This window comes from Castor canadensis, chromosome 10 (genome assembly GCF_047511655.1).
Source record: "Castor canadensis chromosome 10, mCasCan1.hap1v2, whole genome shotgun sequence".
In the NCBI taxonomy this organism is placed as follows: domain Eukaryota; kingdom Metazoa; phylum Chordata; class Mammalia; order Rodentia; family Castoridae; genus Castor; species Castor canadensis.
In genome coordinates, this window is record NC_133395.1 from 110,877,474 (window position 1) to 110,898,290 (window position 20,817).

At 35.4% G+C, this 20,817-nt stretch overlaps 1 protein-coding gene across 6 annotated transcripts in view; it reads left to right on the forward strand.

The window, feature by feature from the left end:
- Ankrd28 (ankyrin repeat domain 28) overlaps nt 1-20,817 on the forward strand; it is a 156,371-nt gene that overhangs the window by 101,909 nt on the left and 33,645 nt on the right. For all 6 annotated transcript variants that reach the window (XM_020176983.2, XM_074043859.1, XM_074043860.1 and 3 more), the window contains 7 exons: nt 3,726-3,804; nt 5,583-5,697; nt 6,993-7,075; nt 8,930-8,993; nt 10,647-10,715; nt 13,460-13,600; nt 19,660-19,771. In XM_020176983.2, the coding sequence (XP_020032572.1) occupies nt 3,726-3,804; nt 5,583-5,697; nt 6,993-7,075; nt 8,930-8,993; nt 10,647-10,715; nt 13,460-13,600; nt 19,660-19,771 (663 nt within the window). The remainder of the gene's footprint in view (nt 1-3,725; nt 3,805-5,582; nt 5,698-6,992; nt 7,076-8,929; nt 8,994-10,646; nt 10,716-13,459; nt 13,601-19,659; nt 19,772-20,817) is intronic.

Sequence of the window (20,817 nt, forward strand, 5' to 3'; positions counted from 1 at the left end):
ATGAAAGCTAATTTATATCATTAGTTATTATACACTTTCTAGTTACATGATGTGTTTTTAAAGGCTAAAATTTAGGCTTTAAGGGATAACGATTTCATATAACTTGATGATAATGAGTCACTGGATTCATATGTGTGTCTAGGTAGTTTTCTTCATGAGCTGTAATTATTACTAAGTCTGGTTTTTCTTTTGGAATTTAGAATTAGGAATCAATTCTACAAGGAGTCACTTAGAAATTGCTCAAGCCAGTGGTCCTATTTGAAGTTACACCCTTAATGATTTACAAAATTCAGCAGTGAATTTCATACACAACAAGGGAAGTTTTTAGCAAAGGGGTTAAAGTTAAAGGGGTTAAAGTTTAATGTGTTAGTTGATTTGAAAGTAACTATCCATGAGAAATAGATTTCGTAAAAGTTGCCTTAATCTCCCCTAATGATATGGGCATTCTGTTTATAATACATGTGTCCAGTTATTTTACTACCATGTTCCATCTTAGGTTGACTTCCAACCTCCCTTTGATCTCTGAAATCTCGCAGAAATTGTTGATAGCTATGAGTTTTCAACCAGCAAGAACACCTACATATTAACTCCTAATGCCCAAATTATTAAGTTATTGACTAAGGGTCTGGGCACTTAACATTTATCCTGTATTACAAAGAAATTTGCTCATCCCCATTGTTCTTTTTCTCTTCCTGCTACTGCTACTTTTTATCTTACCCCATTGTTTCTGTCCTTGATTAAATTGTAGATTAGTAGAAATTGGAATGTGAAGTTCCATTTGTAATAATTCAGTTTCTGGACTCTTTAAGCTAATTGTCATACAGAGTGGTAGCAGTAAATGAATGGACTTTAAAAGACAGCTATAGTCTGATTTTGGTAACTTTGCTTCACATGAGCCCTACTGCATTGATCATTTTACTTACATGCATACTGTTCCCACCTGCTATGTTTTTTATTTTTCTTTGGGTGGTTTTGTTTTCGCTTTTTTGGGGGGGGATGGGCAGTACTGGGGTTTGAACTTGGGGCCTTGTTTTTGCCAGGCAGGCGCTCTACCGCTTGAGCCACTCTACTATCCCCATTGTTTTTGCTTTTCTGGGTTTCTTTCTTTTTTTTTGTATTGGGTCTCAGTCTGTTGCCCAGGCTGGCTTCTAACTTGTAATGCAGGTATATGCCACCATTCTCGGTTGGTCTGTTGTTTAAGAATAAATTTTGGTCAGCCAAATAAAAATGTGCCGAGGACTTGAACTTGACTTACAGGTTAAACCTAAAAGTTACTGTAAAATGTGTGAGACTTTGGGGTTACTTGTTTCAGTCACAGGTGAAACCAATTCTTAGAATGTTGTTGGTCTTCTATTAGTCTGATTTTAACATGATTTGAGGTAGCTAAAAAAATCTGCACGTTGTTTCTCCAATTCCGAGAGAGATAAATGTGCTTTCTTCCCTAACGTTTGTCAAGGCAGACTTTTCAGTTCGTAACTTAATCTCTTCTTCCTTTGTATATTTAGAGTATTTTAAATGAGATCAGTAGGTAGAAAGTAAAAGTATTTTCCCACTGCCGATTTATAAGGACTGCCTTTGTCACGTTTTGGCTAGGTGACCTGGTTGAATTATTTGATCTCAGCACCTAAGTTTCCTCTTCTCTAAAATAATTCTACCTATTTCGCAGGGTTATGAGGATTAAATAGTTAATGTATGTGAAGTGTTTGAAAATTTTGCCTGCCCCTGGTGTGGTGATACACACATAACTCTAGCACTTGGAAGGCAGAGGGAGGAGGATCATGAGTGCAAGGCAGCCTGGGCTATATAATGAGACCCTGTCTCAAAAACACAAAAAACAAAAACTGCCTGAAATATACGTACATAAATCCTATATGTGTATATAAATGTTCACTAAAGTTATGTCTTCCAAATTTCATTAGCTTTATGAATCCTAATTTTTACTAAAAGTTTTTGGGCTTGTCTATAAAAATGGTTATAGGTAAAAGATTAACATCAAACCAGTGTTTTTCACATTGGGAGCATTTTGAGAATATGAAACTAGGATTTTTTTTGTTGCATTGCTTTTGTGTTTTTTTTTTCCTGGTTGAAAGAAAAACAAGTGACACATTTTAAAACACCAAATAGAAATGATAGTTTGTGCTATAACAGGTATTTCAAACAGGTATTACAAAAGCTCTCTTTGTAAACAGACCTTTACAAAGATTGTTGATTTTTCTCTGTACAACACACCTATGAGGTATAGACAGTATCATCTCAATTGAGAAAGTGAAGATCAACGAACTTACAGGCAACTTGTCCAAAATCATGCTTGTGACAAGTGGCAAAGCCAAGATTCACACCCACATTTTTCTCAAACCAGAGCCCATGCATGTGTCCTCACTCATCCCTTCTTACACTGCCTCCAAAAGGTTATTTGTTTGGCTTGTTTGCTTGGAAAATATGAAGTGCTGGGCACAGTGGCTCACATCTGTAATCCCAGTTACTCAGAAGGCAGAGATTGGGAGGATCTCAGCTATAGGTCAACCCCAGCAAAAAGTTAGTCAGACCCTTCTCAACAAGTAAGCAGGATATGTTTGCACATGCCTGTGGTCCTAGCTGTGTGGGACGCATACACAAGAGGATCAGGGCCCAAGGCCAGCCCCTAGCAAAAATTGTGAAACCCTATCTGAAAAATAACTAAAGCAGAAAGGGGATGTGATTTCAGGGGTAGAGCAACGTGCCTAGCAAGCATGAAGCCCTGAGTTCAAACCTCCAAAAAATTAGAAAAATTCACATAAAGTAATAGATTCAAACTGGGCACCTTGGCACATGCCTTAATCCCAGCATTGCAATTTGAGGCCAGCCTGGGCTATATAGTGAGATCCAGTCTCGCTATATTATACAGATACCTAAGTAAGTACTTATGATGTTATTCTAATATGCTCCATATGGCATGAAAATTTCTGCAACGTATACTGTCGGTGTAAACACTTGTCATGTTTCAGTTTCAGTATATACACAGAAGGCATGCCGGATTATTGCTGAGGGATTATGAGCTGCAAAAGTTTCTTCCTTTGTATGGCTTGATTAACCAAAAGATTTTTGGGAAGAAAAGGCATCATCTACCTCAAAAGAGAACATATCACCTACCTCAAGGGTTGTTTTTCTTTGTACTTGGAACTCTTTTAGAATTTAATACACATGCCCAGCCAGTCTGGTTTTATTATTTTAAACAATTTGAGAAAATAGTTAATGGTATTGATTATAAATAAGTATAAACAAGTTAATATATAGTTTCATAAATGTTTTATAGTGACTTACATTGATCCTAATACTCACTTTTCCTAGTCCAAGGAGGGATTTAGGATTTCATAGAATGAAAATTTTGGAACACTGTAAAATTTTGAGTCTTAAATTTTGGGCATCATTTTCTGACCATACCCACTCCTGAATCATTTGATATCTTTGTGCTTTAGTTTCCCCACCTGCAGAATAAGAATGATTCTAAGATTATACCTTACAGTACTACACAGAGCTTTTTATAAACTGTAAGCATGGTGTCTTTTGTATATTTGTACTTTATGATACACATGTTAAAATATTACTCCCTCTATAGACTTCAGTTGGACTTAATGCTTTAGTAGTAGTTATAGAAATTAAATATGCAGAGAATAGCCAAAATAAAGCTAAGGATTTCATATTATTCATACAACAAAGTAATTAAAAATTTTGTTCAATTATTTCAGAGTAAAGATGGGAAAACCCCACTGCACATGACCGCCCTCCACGGTAGATTCTCCAGATCACAAACCATTATCCAGAGTGGTAAAAAGTATTTCTGTTTGTTTTTTTTATTTCTTAAATGTAGTAAAAAGCATCCACAAATGAATGGTATTGAGGAATTGTCATAGCAGACTGTTTTTTTAATATTTGATTTCAAATCTCTTCAAAATGAGCCTTTAGAGCATAAAATACCATGTACATGTGCCTTTCATAATTTTACTTTCTATTCTCTTTGAGTTATAAATTTTCTTTCTTTTTTAAAGACAGTCTGTGTAGCTCACCTGGCCTCAAACTCTTATTTGGGTTGGAGGAGATGGAGTTTTTTGTTTTTTTATTTTGGCAGTAGTCGGGTTTGAGCTAAGGGCTTTGCACTTGCTAGGCAGGTGCCCTACTGCTTGAGCCCGGCAGCTTTTTTCTCTCTGGTACTTTTGGAGATAGGGTCTCACATTTTGTCCAGGCTAGCGTATACCATGACCCTCTTATTTTATACTTCCTACCAATAGTTGGGATGATGGACACACACTATCACACCCAACTCTCCCCTCCCCTCAACACACACACGCACCACCAACTCCCTCCCTTTCCACCAATCCCCCTACTCCTGCCTTCTTTGAGATGGGGTCTTGCTTGCCTGGGCTGGCCTGGAACCAGGATCCTTCTGATCTCAGCCTCCCAAGTAACAAGGACTATAGATGTGAGTGACTGGAACCCTGCTTCAAACTTTTTTGGTCAGTACTGGGGTTTGAATTCAGAGCTTTGCACTTGCTAGGCAGGCTTTCTACCACTTGAGCCACACCCCAGCCCTTTTTTGCTTTTATTTTTCAGATTGTCTTACATTTTTACCCAGGCTGGTGTCAAACCACTGTCCACTGAGATTACAGATGCACATCTCCACACCTAGCTTAGAGGAAAAGGGGGTCTCCCTAACTTTTTTTGCCCAGGCTGGCCTCAAACCTTGATCTTCTCAATCCCTACCTCCCCAGCATCCAGGATCACAGATTTGTACTACCAAACCAGGCCCCTCAAAACCTCTTGGTCCTCCTGCTGTTACCCCCGTGTGCTGGGGTTACAGGCATAAACCACCACTCCTGACTAGAAATTTTGCTTCTGTTGGAGTTATTGGTGACTTTTTTTTTTTCCCGTGTTACTAAGTAGAAGACTCTTTGTATTACATGTATTCTATATTAATGAATGTGTGTGTGTGTGTGTGTGTGAGAGAGAGAGAGAGAGACACGCACACATACATATACATACATACTCTGTTTATAGTTATCATTTTTTACCCTTTGAATGTTTGGGGGATTTTTTAGGGTTTTAGTTTATTTTCTGAACTTTGTTCTCTTGTGTTTAAAGTAGTACAATGCAAGCTAAACTTTTAAATAAGAACTTTTAGGTACTTTAAATCTATGTTTCTCAAACCATGTTCCAAGGAATTGTTTAATAATCCTCCAGGTATAGTAGTTGGTACAAGATTCAGTGTTTTATTGGTTCCATAGTTTTACAGGGAAAACTTAACAGATTCATGGTTAAGTGATTTTTAAAGCAGCTAATATGCACATTAAAGGTCTGAAAAGTATTGCTCTAAAGAAGTATATTTAATTTTAACACAGTGGTTTCTGAACTTAACCAAAATCACTTTAAGCATAAAATCCGTAACCCCAAGTGCCTAGTCCAATAACTATGCTATAATGAACTCTAGTTAGAATTGCTAGATCCATTAACTTGTGCTTGAACACAAACATTTTATATTACATTGCATGTAAAAGGTTTGACTTGATCTTTATGTAGTCAAGTGTCTGACATTATGTCCTTTATTGCAGGAGCTGTAATTGACTGTGAAGATAAGAATGGAAATACCCCTTTGCACATAGCAGCACGGTATGGCCACGAGCTGCTAATCAACACTCTTATTACAAGTGGTGCTGACACTGCAAAGTAAGTAATACTTACAGAAGTGTTGACAGCTGTCAGTGAATCACAAAAGAAAGTGAACAGCAGTTTACTAGGTGTTTCAGGTTGAATTGTGCACTTTATTCTCAATATTGTAGCACTCATGCTTTTTTCTTATCTTTTTGTACTGACAGTGTGGTAGATTTAAAATACTTTAAGTATAATTTTATTTGGTCAGTCAGGGTAGTGTATTTTTACTTACTTTACTTACCTCAGTTCTTTATCATGAGTAATACAAAGTTTGGACCAGAAATTTAATTTGCATGATCTCATTATTTTTAATCTAGAAGTACTTAGAAGTCACCAAAAAAGTTGTACACAGCAAATGCTTTTCTTTTACCATCTATAGTTAATGGTTTTCAGACTGTGCCGTGCAGAGATCAGAGATTCCTTAGATGCTGCTACAAAGCAGCCCCTCCCTACCACCCCACCCTTTTAGTCAGAACAGTTCACTTTTTTTTTTTTTTAACATATTAAACTTTCCTTGTAAAACTTGTTTGGAAGATGAATTCTCTTGTCTGTGTTCTGTAGAAGTAAAGACCATACATACTTAATTGCTGTTATCATCCCTGTGTTCCACATTTATATATACTCATTAACAAGTTTTAAACCTTTTATACATTCATAAATGATAAGCTAGTGTACATACTGTTTTTGCAACTTAAAATCATTTTTTGTTGGCTTACTGATTTAACCATACAGATAATAAAATTTGGAACTTTTCACATCTCTTTGAGTATCTTTAGTTTGTTTTTGTGGAATTTAATTATTGTATAAAAATGCACAATTCATTCACTCTCGTTATTCACAAGCATAAGTTGCTTCCAATTTTTCACTTATGGTTATTTACTGCAATGAGTATTCTTGAACATGTTGCCTTATGGGCATGGTTTAAATGGTGGGGCAATATGAGATCAAGTTTTTCTCCCTAAGCAAATACCCAGGGACATTTCTGTTTGAGGAGGAAGGTGTCAATGACATCTAGTAAGTATAACCCAGAGATGTTGCTGACATTTTACATATACAGGACAGATCCCACACATACACCACAAAGCCCATAATAACAGTAGTGCTAAGGTTGAAAAAAACTTAATATTTGAAGAAAAAACATAGCTGGGTAGTAAACCATACCTACCTTTATTCTGTGGCCGAATTGTTCTCCAAAGTATTTGAAATTTTGACTTACCTAAGTTACCTGTCACTTAAGTAATCTCTTTGTCTAATTTAAATGACTGTATTTTTCTTGTGTTGTAATGAAGGTTCTGTCCTATTACCTTTAGGCGTGGCATACATGGAATGTTTCCTCTCCATTTGGCAGCCTTAAGTGGTTTTTCAGATTGCTGCAGAAAACTTCTTTCTTTAGGCAAGTGGACCCTTCACAGATTTCCTCCTCAAATATTAACAGAATCGCATACTGTTTTTCAAAAATTGTATATAAATGAGTCTAAGTATGAACTAATTATTAACTCCTCTTAGAATATGTTGAGCTTTTTATGTTCTGTTTTTCCATTAGCTCCGAGAAATGTTTTATCTTTCTAGTGACTTCCTCTCGTTTGTTGTTTGGGAGTGGGGTATGGAGTAATTTCTACAGCAATGTCTCTTCATGGGATGGTGTTCTTCTTGGACTTTGAAACCAGATATTTTCACTTACATGTCCCTTACACATCTTGACCTTCACTTAGACTCCAGAGCCATTCTGTGATATCTTCTAGGCTTGTGAAATTATTTATGCAGTATCTCATAAGTGGTTTAAAATGCCATAATCATAGTTGGTTTGAAACCAAACAGAATCAGTGGATTTCTATAAATACTACTATACAGTATAATCCTTATTAAATGCACTGAATTATTAAATATATGATTTAATTAAATTTTAAATTATATTTCTCATTAAGATTATTGAATAAATTTTTTGCATTAATACTTTTATGTTTACTGAAACAATTATGAAACAGTTTCAGTGAAAATTAGCATTATAAAGCTGGGCTTGGTGGCATATGCCTGTAATCTCAGCTCTCTGAAAAGGCTGAAACAGGAAGATTGTGAGTCTGAGGCCAGCCTGGCCTACATAATGAGTTCCAAGCCAGTCTGGACCATACAGTGAGACCCAGTCTGAAGATAAAATAAAATATTATAACATTATAAAGTGAGACAGACACTTTTGAGATTTTAATATTTAGCTGAGTTAATTCTTTTTTAAGTGTGTATGTCAACTCACAAGTATTAACATGCTCATTTTCCATGAAAGAGAATATGAAAATTTTGACTCCCAGTGTTAATAATAATCTATAGGTAAAAAATACCTATGGATTTTTTTTTTTTAACCTGATCTTGCTATGTAGCCCAGGCTGGCCTTTCCTATCTCTGCCTCTTGAGTGCTAAAATTAGAGTTATATGCCACTGTGCCTAACTAAACAACTTTATTGACATAGAATTTACATGCTGTACAATTCACAGACTGAAAGTGTACAATTCAGTGTTTTTAATATGTTCATGGGGGTATGTAAACTTTATTACAATTCATTTTTAAAACATCTTCAATCCTTATTTAAAAAGGGGGGGAGGGGAGAAGCACATACACCATTAGCAGTTAGTGTCCATTTTCTCTCTCCCCAGCCCTAAACAACCACTAATGTACTTTCTGTCTCTAAAGTTGCCTATTCTGAGTGGTTCATAGCAATGGGGAATCACCTAGCATATAATCTTTTGTGACTGGTTTTTTGCACTACCATAATGTTCTTAGAAGTCGTCTTTGTATCAAAGTCAATACTTTCTTTTTATTATTGCTGAGTGATATTCCATTGTATTCTGTAGCCTTTTTGAAGTTGGGGGGTGGGTGTGTGGTTGACTAGTTGGTTTGTGCTGGGTTTTGCTGTGTTGCCCAGGTTGGCCTTCAACTCTTAGGTTTAATCAGTCTTCCTGCCATAACCTCCATAGTAGCCAGAACTATGGGATTAGGTATGTGAGCCACTGTGCGTATGTCACCTTTTAAACAAGCACTCTTGCACTTCTTCTAAAGTCACCAATCCACCAGTAATAATTTTTTTTGTAAAGTTGTGCATTATTTAAAAATTTTTTCTTATTTTGTACTTCTCAGAACTCATAGTTGGGGTTGGAATACGAAGGATGTGGTACTTCACATTTCTTGACATAATACTTTACTGCAAAGTGATACATCTGTAATATCATTTACTAAGTAAGACATTCATTCTTGTAGGATTTGATATAGACACCCCAGATGATTTTGGCAGAACCTGTCTGCATGCAGCTGCAGCTGGAGGGTATGTTAATACTATTTCTATTTCTTTAAAAAGGTGGGCAGGGCTGAGGGTGCAGCCCAGTGGGAGAGCGTGAACTTGGCATGTCTTAGGTCTTGGGTCCAATCCTAGCCCCCAAAATAAATGGATGGTAGGAGGAAGGAAAAAGGGAGGGAGGAGTGGGAGTCAGGCAGGCAGTCAGTCCATGGAAGTTTTCTCTTTGTTTCTCTTTATTTGTCTGTGCTACAGCAAAATAGGAAACAAAACATAATAGTTGTTTGGAAAAGGCAAGTCTAGGGTAGAAGAGGTTCTTTTTTTCATCTTTCACCAAAATCTTAGGTTGTAAGTAGGAGAGAAAAAGAATGAACCTACAAAAAGGAAATACTACTTTTTATAAGAGAAAGTAATTCCTGGATAAATGAAAAAACTAATAAAGGTGATTTCTTAAATAAAAAGTATATGTCCTTAAATGAGAACATGAAATATTAGGAATGTCCTGAATAATACTAGTACCCTTTAAATACATATTTTTAAAATGTTATCTTTAGAGGGAAAAAATGTTGATGGTATATTTTTGTCTTGCCTCAAGTAAAAAGAGAAAATTTTGGGATTGGAAGATTTAGACGTTTTTGTATGTAGTTTTCTGATATATATATTATTTATTGAGACAGAGTCTCACTATGTAGCCAATGCTGGCCTCGAATTTGCAATCCTCATGCCTCAGCCTCCTTAGTGTTGGGATTGCTACTGACATAAGAGACCCTCTCCATAGTTTGGATTAAGTTTTAAACAGTACTACTGGGAACAACTAAGCAGTTGGTTCTACTGAATGACAGAAGTCTTGGTCTCTGGAAAAAATAATTTTATACTAATTTAATACTTACAATAGATCTGTGGTAAGCGTTTTAATTCATGATTTTTCAAAAGGATTTTATAAATCACTATTTCCAGTGTTAATTCCTTAAAGTTTTGTCATGATTTCAGAGGACAAGGTTAATAAACCAAGAATAACAACCAAGCCAGTCTAAATTATATAGATAGATTGCAAACATGTGACAGATTCCCTTCCAGGTCACCAAAGAACATTCCACTTCATACCTCATTTTTGTGTAATTTGCCTACAAGTTATAAGAGAGAACAACAGACTTGAGTGTGTGATGACTTGGCAGTCACAGTTTTCATTGTAATTTATGAAATTGATGTTCAGGTTTATAAAAATTGAATTACAGAAATACCCCATGTGTGCAATGTACTCTGCTACAATTTTAGCTAAGGCTGTATCTAAGTAAGCAGCTGGCAGTGGGGTTTTATCTGTTTTCAGGATTTTGACTTTTTTAATGTTTTAATTCTATATGAAAAACCACTTAAATTTAAACCTTTTAATTATAAGAATATTTGTTTCCTAAAAATTTCTCACAATTTTTTACAGATGTAATCTCCTGATTACATTTATTTCCTATCATTATGCCAGTATGTATGTATGTACATAACTTTTTAAATATTAAATGAGTTTTAATGTGTTATTCTTCATAAAATGTAAATTATGCCATTTTATTCACATTTACCCTCATTTAAAAACATGCTTTTATGCTTATTGAAACCTATTAATTTTATTATAAAGTCACTGAAAATTAAATTTTCTAACTCTTCTCCCCCCTCCTCTGCCCCGCCGAGTAGAAATTTGGAGTGCCTAAACCTTCTGCTGAATACTGGTGCAGACTTCAACAAAAAGGACAAATTTGGGAGGTAGGTTATGATATAGTTCCTCTATATAGCCTAATTAACTTTGTTTCCTTAGTGACTTGTTTAACCTTCTAACTTCTGAAAATTAATTTTACATTTCAGCATCTTTTGCAGTGCGATCATGATTCATTTAGAGTCCCAACTAGGGTTGGGGGTATGGCACACTGGTAAAGTGCTTGCCTTGCACCTACAAGGTTCTGGGTTCACTCTCCAGCACTGCAAAAAAGACAGACAGACCCAACTAAAGTCAATAGCTTTTAAATATTTATTCTTTGGAGATATGAGTCAAGTGGTAAAGCACCTTCTTTGCACACTCCAGTCCCATTAAAAAAGAAAAAAACCTTAATCTTCACCCAGTTTTCTGTTTGATATCTTACCCTTATAAGTACCTCTGTAAATCTTTTTTTCTTTCTTTTCTCTGTACTTCTTGATATTATTTCTTTTCCTGCCATAATCCTGGCTATGGAAATTTAAAACTTTTTGGTACCAATATGCCTTCAAAAAACTCATGGTATATTATTAATGTATGCTAACTCAAAAATAATTTTCTAAAAATTAATATCAAAAAACAAAACTAATAGTAACTAGAGCATAGTAACTGTTCTTTCCCATGCCATTCCTTTGTGAGAGAGTCTTCCTATCTATAACCAGTTATATCCCATTATATGCCATTATATGTCCCAGTATTAAAGAAAGAGGAAGTAGGTTACAAACGTGTGGGTGGTTTTTGGTTTGTTTGTTTTTTTGGTGGTAGTACTGGGGTTTGAACTCAGGGCTTCATGTTTGCAGAGCAGGCGCTCTACCACTTGAGCCACACCTCTAGTCCATTTTGCTCTGGTTATTTTGGAGATGGAGTCTCGCTGTATGGCTGGGCTTGCCTCGAAATGTGATCCTCCTAATCTCAGCCTCCAAAGTAGAATTATAGGTGTGTATGTATGATACTTACTGTCTGTCTTCTATATAACTCTCACACATACAACCATATATCCCCCTGAGTATAGTCTGTAGGAAAGCAACTATGCAATGACAACATCTCTGTTATCATTCAGTCAATGTTTTCTCTAACTGTTCAGCCCCAGGTGTCATTTTTTACTAACATTTGTGGTAGCAGTTGAAGCTTATTTTAAGCTATTTCTACTGACAGCAGAAATAGACACACAGAGTGCACTAGAACCATATAAGAAAGAATTAAGGGTAGTTTGAATGTTTTTGAAAGATGAAGGTGACAGTATAAGCAAAATTAATGTGTCAGCAGTTGAAAATTATACATATCAAAGTTTGTGACAGGGAAGGGTGTGTGTCAGCAGGAAATGTGAATGTATTTCGTGCGTATGATTGGACCAGTGCCAAAAAGAAGAAAATAATAATTATGTATGGGATAAAATCAGAAATAAATAGAAAAAACTATTTGACCCCATGATTACTTTGAGAAACAGACTGATCTCATCAGCCTACTAATGGAAGGAACTAGTAACTAGTTTGGCTTCATAATCATTATTTTTATAGCCCATTTGCTTCTACAATTTTTTTTTTACAATTATTTTTTAATCTAGTTTATATTAATTTGTAACAACATTCCATACTACAAATAGCAGGAAGGCTTCTGAAGCATATTGTGAGTTTAGAAGCTTTTAAGTAATTCATTGTTAACTACATTTTCAAAATCTCCATATTATCCAGTAAAGGCAAAAGAATGTTTTACTATTATTTTACTAGGTAAATGTGTTAGGAAAAAAATTACACTATGAAGGGCTGGAGGTATGGCTAATGTGGGAGAACACCTTCCTAGCAAGCGGGAAGCCCCAAGATCAATCCAAAAAATATATATGTGTACCACCCCCCAAAAATATATATGTGTATATGTCTGAACTATGAAGAAGGTCAGACTAAATTTGCCATCATTTTTCTGTTTTTTTTTTAAATGAAATCATTAAGTCATCGTTTTCCCCCTAAATTTAGTAACTTTGTGTTGTACCTTAGTAACCAGGAAGAAGTCAGTTACAAATATCCCGTCTTCAGAAATTAAAACAGTATTTTAGCTCTTCTGAGTTATGACTAGTCTTTAAAACTGTGCCTTCACTGGTTAAGAAATCTGGTATTACTGTTCACATCTACTGTGCAATCAATATAACCAAATATTCTTCTCTCTCTCTCTCTCTCTCTCTCTCTTCATCTCTTAGCATTTTGAAACAAGGTCTTGATACCTTTTTTTGGAGGGGTGGGTAACTGGGGTCTGAACCAAGGAACTTAACACTTGCTAAACAGACAAATGCTCTACCACTTGAGCCACTCTCGCAGTCCCCAAGCATTTTTTTTTAATGCTTTTTTTTTTCACCCTTCTCTTACTCTTTTATTATTCCTTTACTGAGATATGAGTGGCGGGTGCTCTGTACTGTGGGACATTTTTATTAGTATAGGGGAAGCTTTGTTAAAATGAAAGTTTTCAAATTTCTAAGCAGAACATGGAGGTTGTTTGTAATTCACTCAAGGGATTCGATTGCATTTCTTTGGGAACCAGTTAATAATTTAAAACTGTGATTCTGACTTATACTAAAAGTTTACCACTTTACTTTGTTCTCCCAGTTTTATGTTCTGCCTTCCAAAAGACTTGGTATGTGGTAGAAATGAATGTGAGGCTCACTGTAAATACAGTGTTTGCAAATGAATGGAGTAAGAGTCAGCTGTGTTCTTGTTTACTAGTGTATGAACCTGGCTTCTGTCTTTCTTATATTAACTTGGCACATAAGATCACCACTGCACTATGCTGCTGCCAACTGCAATTACCAGTGCCTGTTTGCTCTTGTGGGATCAGGAGCAAGTGTGAATGACCTTGATGAAAGAGGCTGCACACCCCTGCACTATGCCGCTACATCAGATACAGATGGCAAGTAAGTACCATATGGGTGAGGGAGGGGATTATTAGTTCTGTAAACTGGTGTCTCTGTGTGGATGATTATTTTTATTGCCAATTTGTATTTCCTTTTTGTATTTCTGTTACTGTCTTTTCCAGAGTCGTTAATTTTGGAAATAAATAGATTTCATTATTCCTAAATCATAGTTATTACTAACTTCTTCTCAGCAACTTGCCTTACTGGTAAAAGAAAGATAAAGGTTCCTGCATATCCTCCCTGCCAAAAGAATATCTTGATATCACTTGCATGGTTTTTTTCTATTTATAAGGGAAAGGGAAGAGATAGTACCAGAATAGAGATTGGAATACACATATCCTTCAGAGGTAGAGACCTCAGATTTGCAAGGAGTCCTTCAAGAAGGTACCAGCTAAACTTGAAGAATCTGACACATAGTAGGTCCATTAGTAAATAAATGAGGTGACAGTAAGTAAATGTTGACCAAATATAAAATGAATGATACACAAACTGTTTTATAAGTTGTCCTCAGTTACCATACCCATTTGTAGTACCTTCATGCGCATGCACACACACATTTTTCCCTCCTTGGAACAAAGTAAGTTTGCTAAAGACAGAAAACAGATCTTCAATGTCTGTGGTATTCCCCATGTCTCTTGATTCTGTGAAGAATAAAAATACCATTAGGAAAAATAATGATTCCTAAGGAAAGATACAATAAACTATATTCTAGGAACTTACATTTAATATAGAACTGTTTGTTTTTTAGTATTTACATTTTATCCTCAAAGTAAAAATCGTAATTCAGTGGTATTAATCTCAAATGTTAATTTAGTATACAAATTCTAATCTTAAAGGTACTTATAAAGTGTACCTTCTATCTTTTAGGAATGTATGATTTTAGACAATTTTATATTTGTCAGAAAAGTGAGCTATAGATAGATTTGGGGAGAAGTCAAAGTATTTGAAGTATGTTTTTGAATGGTAGCTATTTAAAGGAAATCTATGGTAATGACTATAAATAAGAAAATACTTTGGTAAGCTTAGATGAGAATCCCTTGATTCTTTACTTTTATAATTTTGGAATTTGATCTGTAACTTTTGTTTAAAATGGTTATACATATAGTGACTTTGATCACCATCTTTACCACTGTTCACACAGACTGGCTATTGGCCTTGGGTATAGCTCAGCATGATCTAAATTCCAATGAGAGGGTGCCCCAAGCACAGCACACAGACACAGATTACACTATATTCCTAAGCCCTTAGGCAGTTGTGTGAAACCTGAAGTTTTATGAACAAAAAAATTAACGTGGTGTTGAGATTTTGTGGTTTTGTTTTGAGTTAATCTACTTTTTTGATAGAAAAAAGTAAATTAAATCAATAGGGTTTTGTTTTCTGTGGTGTTAGGGATTGAACCCAAGAATGTTGCACTCACTAGGCAAACTTTGTGCTCTACCACTGAAATACATCCCCAGCCCAAATAATTCATTTTCTTGCCTAATACAAACTGTTTTGAGCAGGGAAGCTAGGGACTTTTTTGTTTTTTGTTTTTTTTTTAAACCTATGTTGTCAGAGTCTGAAGTATTAGAAAGAGCATGGACATACTGCATCATAAAGACTCAAATCTTGGGGTCCCTGTGTTGAACCTGTTTGAGCCTATGAAAGTAATTGCTAAGTAAGTTTCTTCACCTATGAAATTAACCTACTTCTTTAGATTTGTTGATAAAAACAAAATAAAATGGAATATATATATATATATTTAGGGTTTTCCTGATTATACTATATACAAGGAAGAATTCCTCCTCACACCAACTCTGAGAGAGCCACCATTAACCCTTTACTGCTGCATGTGTATGTAGATCATTTCATGTTAGTCAAAATGTTAAAGGTTTGGTTGTTGTATCCAGGACCACGGTGTTGGCATATAGCACTGAAAGCCATATTCTTGCTGTATCCTCAGTTGGTGGTGGAAAGGGTAAAAAGGCTTCTTTAGGACTCACTCATGTGGTCATTGATCCCACTCAAGAAGGTGATATAATCACCTCCCAAAGGCCTAGCCTTCCATACCTTGGGGTTAGGATTTCAGTATATGGATTGGGGAAGATACAAACAAGAAGAGCATAGGCATACTCTTACAAAATGAGATCACATTTTAACTTCTGACAGCTTTGTTTAGGGTTGTCTGTCTTATAAATTTATCTTTAAACTTCATTTTGTTTATGGTGATATTAGAACATGCATTTAACATTTATGTATGATTTGTATTAGCAAACCTTGTTAAACTCATCTTGTGTATACAAGACATTGTGTTTGCAACTGGCTCTGCTGCTTACTTTGGAGTATTGGACAGGTTATTTAATCTATCTAAGCCTATTTTGTGAAATGGAGATCGTCTGACCTAACTCATGTTCATGTGAAGTTTAAATGGGTTTAGTATATATGAATTGCTTAAACAGTACGTGATACAATTTTTTAGTTTTGCTTTGGGACTGTTTGTTTGTTTGTTTGTTTGTTTTTGAAGACGGTCTGGCTATGTAGCCCATGCTGGCCTTGAACTCTTTTCTCAGCCTCTCCAAGTGCTGAGATTACAGTCTTGCACCAAAACACCCAGAGGATAGCTGTGTTTTTAATTATATTTAATATCTTGGTGGGAGAGGTAAGAACATGTATACCATTATGGGAAGGAAAAATAAGGAGGGCCTCAGGCAGTAATGTACCATGTCCCTTCTGTGATGAATGGTCTTTATGAGAACTGTGATCTGCCATGAGACACAGGGACTTGAATACAAAGTTGGAATTTTCATGACAATCAAAATTGTAGGAATTCATGGGTGGAAGAATAGGAGAAATTTAGGTAATATGAAATGCACTCTCATTTAACTTATGTGCTCACTTGGGATGAAGATATTTTAATTTGTCTTAACATTAAGTGATGAAAACAAAATTGTGACTACTGACGAATGGATTAAGAAAATGTGGTATTCTTATACAATGGAATTTTATGCGGCCATGAAGAAGAACAAAATGTTACCATTCGCTGGTAAATGGATGGAATTGGAGAACATCATTCTGAGTGAGGTTAGCTTGGCCCAAAAGACCAAAAATCATATGTTCTCCCTCGTATGCGGACATTAAATCAAGGGCAAACACAACAAGGGGATTGGACTTTGATCACATGATAAAGCGAGAGCACACAAGGGAGGGATGAGGATAGGTAAGACACCCAAAAAACTAGATAGCATTTGTTGCCCTCAACTCAGAGAAACTAATGCAGATACTTTAAAGTGACAGAGGCCAATAGGAGAAGGGGACCAGGAACTAGAGAAAAGGTTAGATCAAAAAGAATTAGAAGGTAACACACATGCACAGGAAATCAATGCGAGTCAACTCCCTGTATAGCTATCCTTATCTCAACTAGCAGAAACCCTTGCTCCTTCCTATTATTGCTTATACTCTCTCTTCAACAAAATTAGAGATAAGGACAAAATGGTTTCTTCCGGGTAATGAGGGGTAAGGGGGGGGGGTAAGGGAGGGAGTGGAGAGGGGTGAGGAAGGGGGGGAGAAATGACCCAAACATTGTATGCACGTATGAATAAAAATAAATAAATAAAATTTTAAAATGTGAAAAAAATTTTAAAAAAAATAAAATTGTGACAAGTGTTTATTATTTAGCCATTAACATTTTCATGAAAATGCACACATTTTTAGGGGAAAGAGAGAATATAGAGAATCTTCATTTCTTGTCTCAGCTTTATAAAATGAGCATATGTTAATTTAAAATCAGGAAAAATGGTCACTCTCCCTCCTTATTTGCAAATTAAAATTGCAGTCCAGATTTTCAAAGTCAAGTAATTTTTTAGTTTAGTATTTTATAAGCACTCAAGTTAGATTATTACTATAATTTATTAACCACTCTGCTGAAGCTTTGTGGGAGCAACAGTGTAGATAGAATACTGGATGAAAAGTGTAAGACCAGAAGAGGTCTAGTCCTTGCGTTATCGTATTCTAGACACTGAATTTGGGACAAGTTGCTTAACTTTCCTAAGTGTCAGTAATTTTTTTTTCACTTGTTAAAGATAATTCCTTTTTGAATTGAACATATCTAATAAAGTAATTGTGAAAATTCATATTGATTAGCAAAGTCTAAGAGACATGTTAATAAAAGAAATTTTGCTAATATAAACCAGCTTAGTTTTTGTTTTATAGCATGAGCTCTAGCAACTTGAGTATTGTGAATATTAAAAATTAAACAGTACAATTTGATAAGAATTGCATGTATAACAAATTACTTCAAACCATTTAGTGGTATGAATTTGATTCAGTGGAAATAATGCATTAGGACATGCTCTCATGCTTTAGAAAACAAACATGAATTTGTTTTGCTTTCCTTAATCTTTTCTTCAGTACTCAAGTATCAGAGTTATTTTAAAATAGCTTGTTCCACTGATAGAATTTGTTTTCTATTCATATGTCAGTGAGTAATCATTTTCATCTAAAGAACTTGATTAAAGATTTTTTTTAATGCCTTGAGTTTAATGTTTGTGCCTGTAAAGCAATGGGGCTGCCCTACAGGCCTTTCTTCAGTTCAGTGAATGCTGCCTTCTGAATTGGACATCTAGGAAGTCTGTACTCACAGCTTGCACATACATTATCTGAAGCATTTCCTCTTCCTCAAGTGGCCTCAGAGCTGTTTTATGAAACTTCAAAAAAAAAAAAAATACCAGTCTCATTACTTTAGAGACAGATAGAGTTTAGGTTTTTTTTCTTTTCTAACAGTGATACCATTTTAATGATCTTCCCTATTCAATATGCTTGACTCCAAAGGTTTTAGCTGTGCATAAATATCAAAATCCTTCTTAAAGAAATGAACATTTGCTATCAGTGAAGGTATTACAATAGAAATTTTAGGGCTATGGGCATGACTCAAGTGGTAGAACATCTACCTATCTAGTGTAAGCTCTAAACTCAAAGTCTAACCCCTAATACCACAAAAAAAGTTCTGAAAGTAATTCCTAAGAGATCTAAAGAGTTTTAGGCAATTCAGCAAAATAAGGGTTAGCACTGAAAGAATGGCCGATATATGTAGTTCATATATGTATATATCATATGATAGAGCTACTACATTGCTGTAGAGTCTCTGTTCATTTGCTTTTTGGAAACTTGAATTTTTAACAAGGAATATTTGACCATATAATTCTTCTTACCCTAGGTAAAAATAATATCTGAGTAGATATTATATTGGAATACTAGACAAACTATCAATAAATAATTATATACTTGGAATTTGAGCATGAATGGACTTTAGATTATTTGATTGTAATCTCTGTCCCTACCTATCAAGTGAATATAGAGGCTGTTTCATCATAAAGGTGAAATGATATGTCCAAGATTACTGATACCAAACTAATCTCTAGAGGCAAATCTAATTTCAAATACAGTATCTGTGTTCTTTGCTATAATACTGTTTATTAAAATTATAACAAATTGAGATCCATATAGTCACTTTTAAAATTGTTTTTCTTATATTTTAATAGCCCAGAATTGAAGTATCTCTTACAAGAAGGCTTTTCTCATTACCTTCATACCACTTTTCTTCTTTTTCTATATTCCTCCTTCTCCCAATTCAAGAACATTAAATTCTGACTTTGGTATGTTGTGGGCAGAGTTTATATCCTTTCTTGACCTTCTGGATGAGAAATTATACTCAGTGTTTTATTTACCTTGATAAGCAGTAATATTGCAACACTGTATGCAACACTAAGAGTTTTATCCTCAGTGGATAAACATTGTTTGAATGAAGTAGGTGGTACCATCCATAGTGGCTACTTGAAAAAGAGTCTGCTGACAGACTTTAGAGTTACCCACTTTGAAGGAAGGAGATTCTCTTATGAACAATATTTCATTGGTGTTTTATGATACTTAAGCCTGTCACTTAAATGACAGATTTTTATCATTTATATATATTTATGGTTTATTTTACTCAAGTATAAGAAAGATTGTCAGTTAATTTGTCTGTCTTTTATCATTGGTTAAAAATGCAGGAGATAGAATTTTCAGTATGTTGTTACTGTGTATAGGTGCCTGGAATACTTACTAAGAAACGATGCAAATCCAGGGATCCGAGACAAGCAAGGATATAATGCAGTTCATTATTCAGCTGCGTATGGTCACCGTCTGTGTCTTCAGCTGGTAAGATTCCTGAATTCTCATAAAAGGGCTAATGTGAGTTTATAGTCTAGAAATGTAATGAAAATGAGAAGAAATGGTTCAACAAACATTCTAAGGCTCGGGCATGGCTAAAGTGGTAGAGCTCTTGCCTAGCAAGCACAGTGCCCTAAATTCAAATCCCAGAACAGGCAAAAAAGAAACATTGTGTTGTCCTTTTTACATTTTCATACTCCATATTCCTCCTCATTTCATACTTGCTTTAGTGAGCTGTCTTATTTTCTTTTATTTTTGAAAAAGAAAGGAAAAAGAATAACATTAAATCTCTGAGCCCAGCACACAACCTGTAATCCTAGCACCTAGCACTTAAGAGGCTAAGGCAGGAGGAGTGAGTTCCAGGCCAGCCTGGGCTACATAGTGAGATAATTTCTCAAAAAAAAAAAAAAAAAAAAATCTCTGGAGAGGAACTGGATACAATGGTGTGCATTTGTAGTCTGAGCTACTACAGAGGCCTAGGCAGGAGTGTCACCAGATGAAGAGTGAGTTGGGCTTCCCAAAGCTTCTTAGTTTCCATGCAAAATCACAGGTACTTAAGATCCACACTCACAAGAATTTTAAGATGTCTCATAAAGTGAAAGTTTTAGGAAGGATTTATTTTGGTATAGGGATGGCGGGAGGAGGGGAGAAACAATTCCTGCTCCCCAGTCAGGAAATGAGAGTGGAGACTCTAAATAGTGGTTCTTATCTGTAGACTTTATAGTTTGTGAGCTGGGAAGTACATGTCAGCTAGCAGCTCCCAATCAGTAAACAAAGGATTTGTTTGTTTTTTCCTTGTTTCTTCAAGGAGCCTTTTAACTTCTTAACATCTCAAAGAGGAAGGCAGATGCAGAGAGTCCCTCTGTATCTCCCTATATAGCTTATAACTTAACATCTAAAAGGAGGTGGTGGAATGGAGCTAATTGCCCTAGTTCTTCAGTTTTTACTTCTTGGGTTTAATGTCTGAGTCTCACCCTTTCAATATTTATTTAAAATAATGTAATTTCCTGTCTCCTTATCTGTCTCTACTGCCT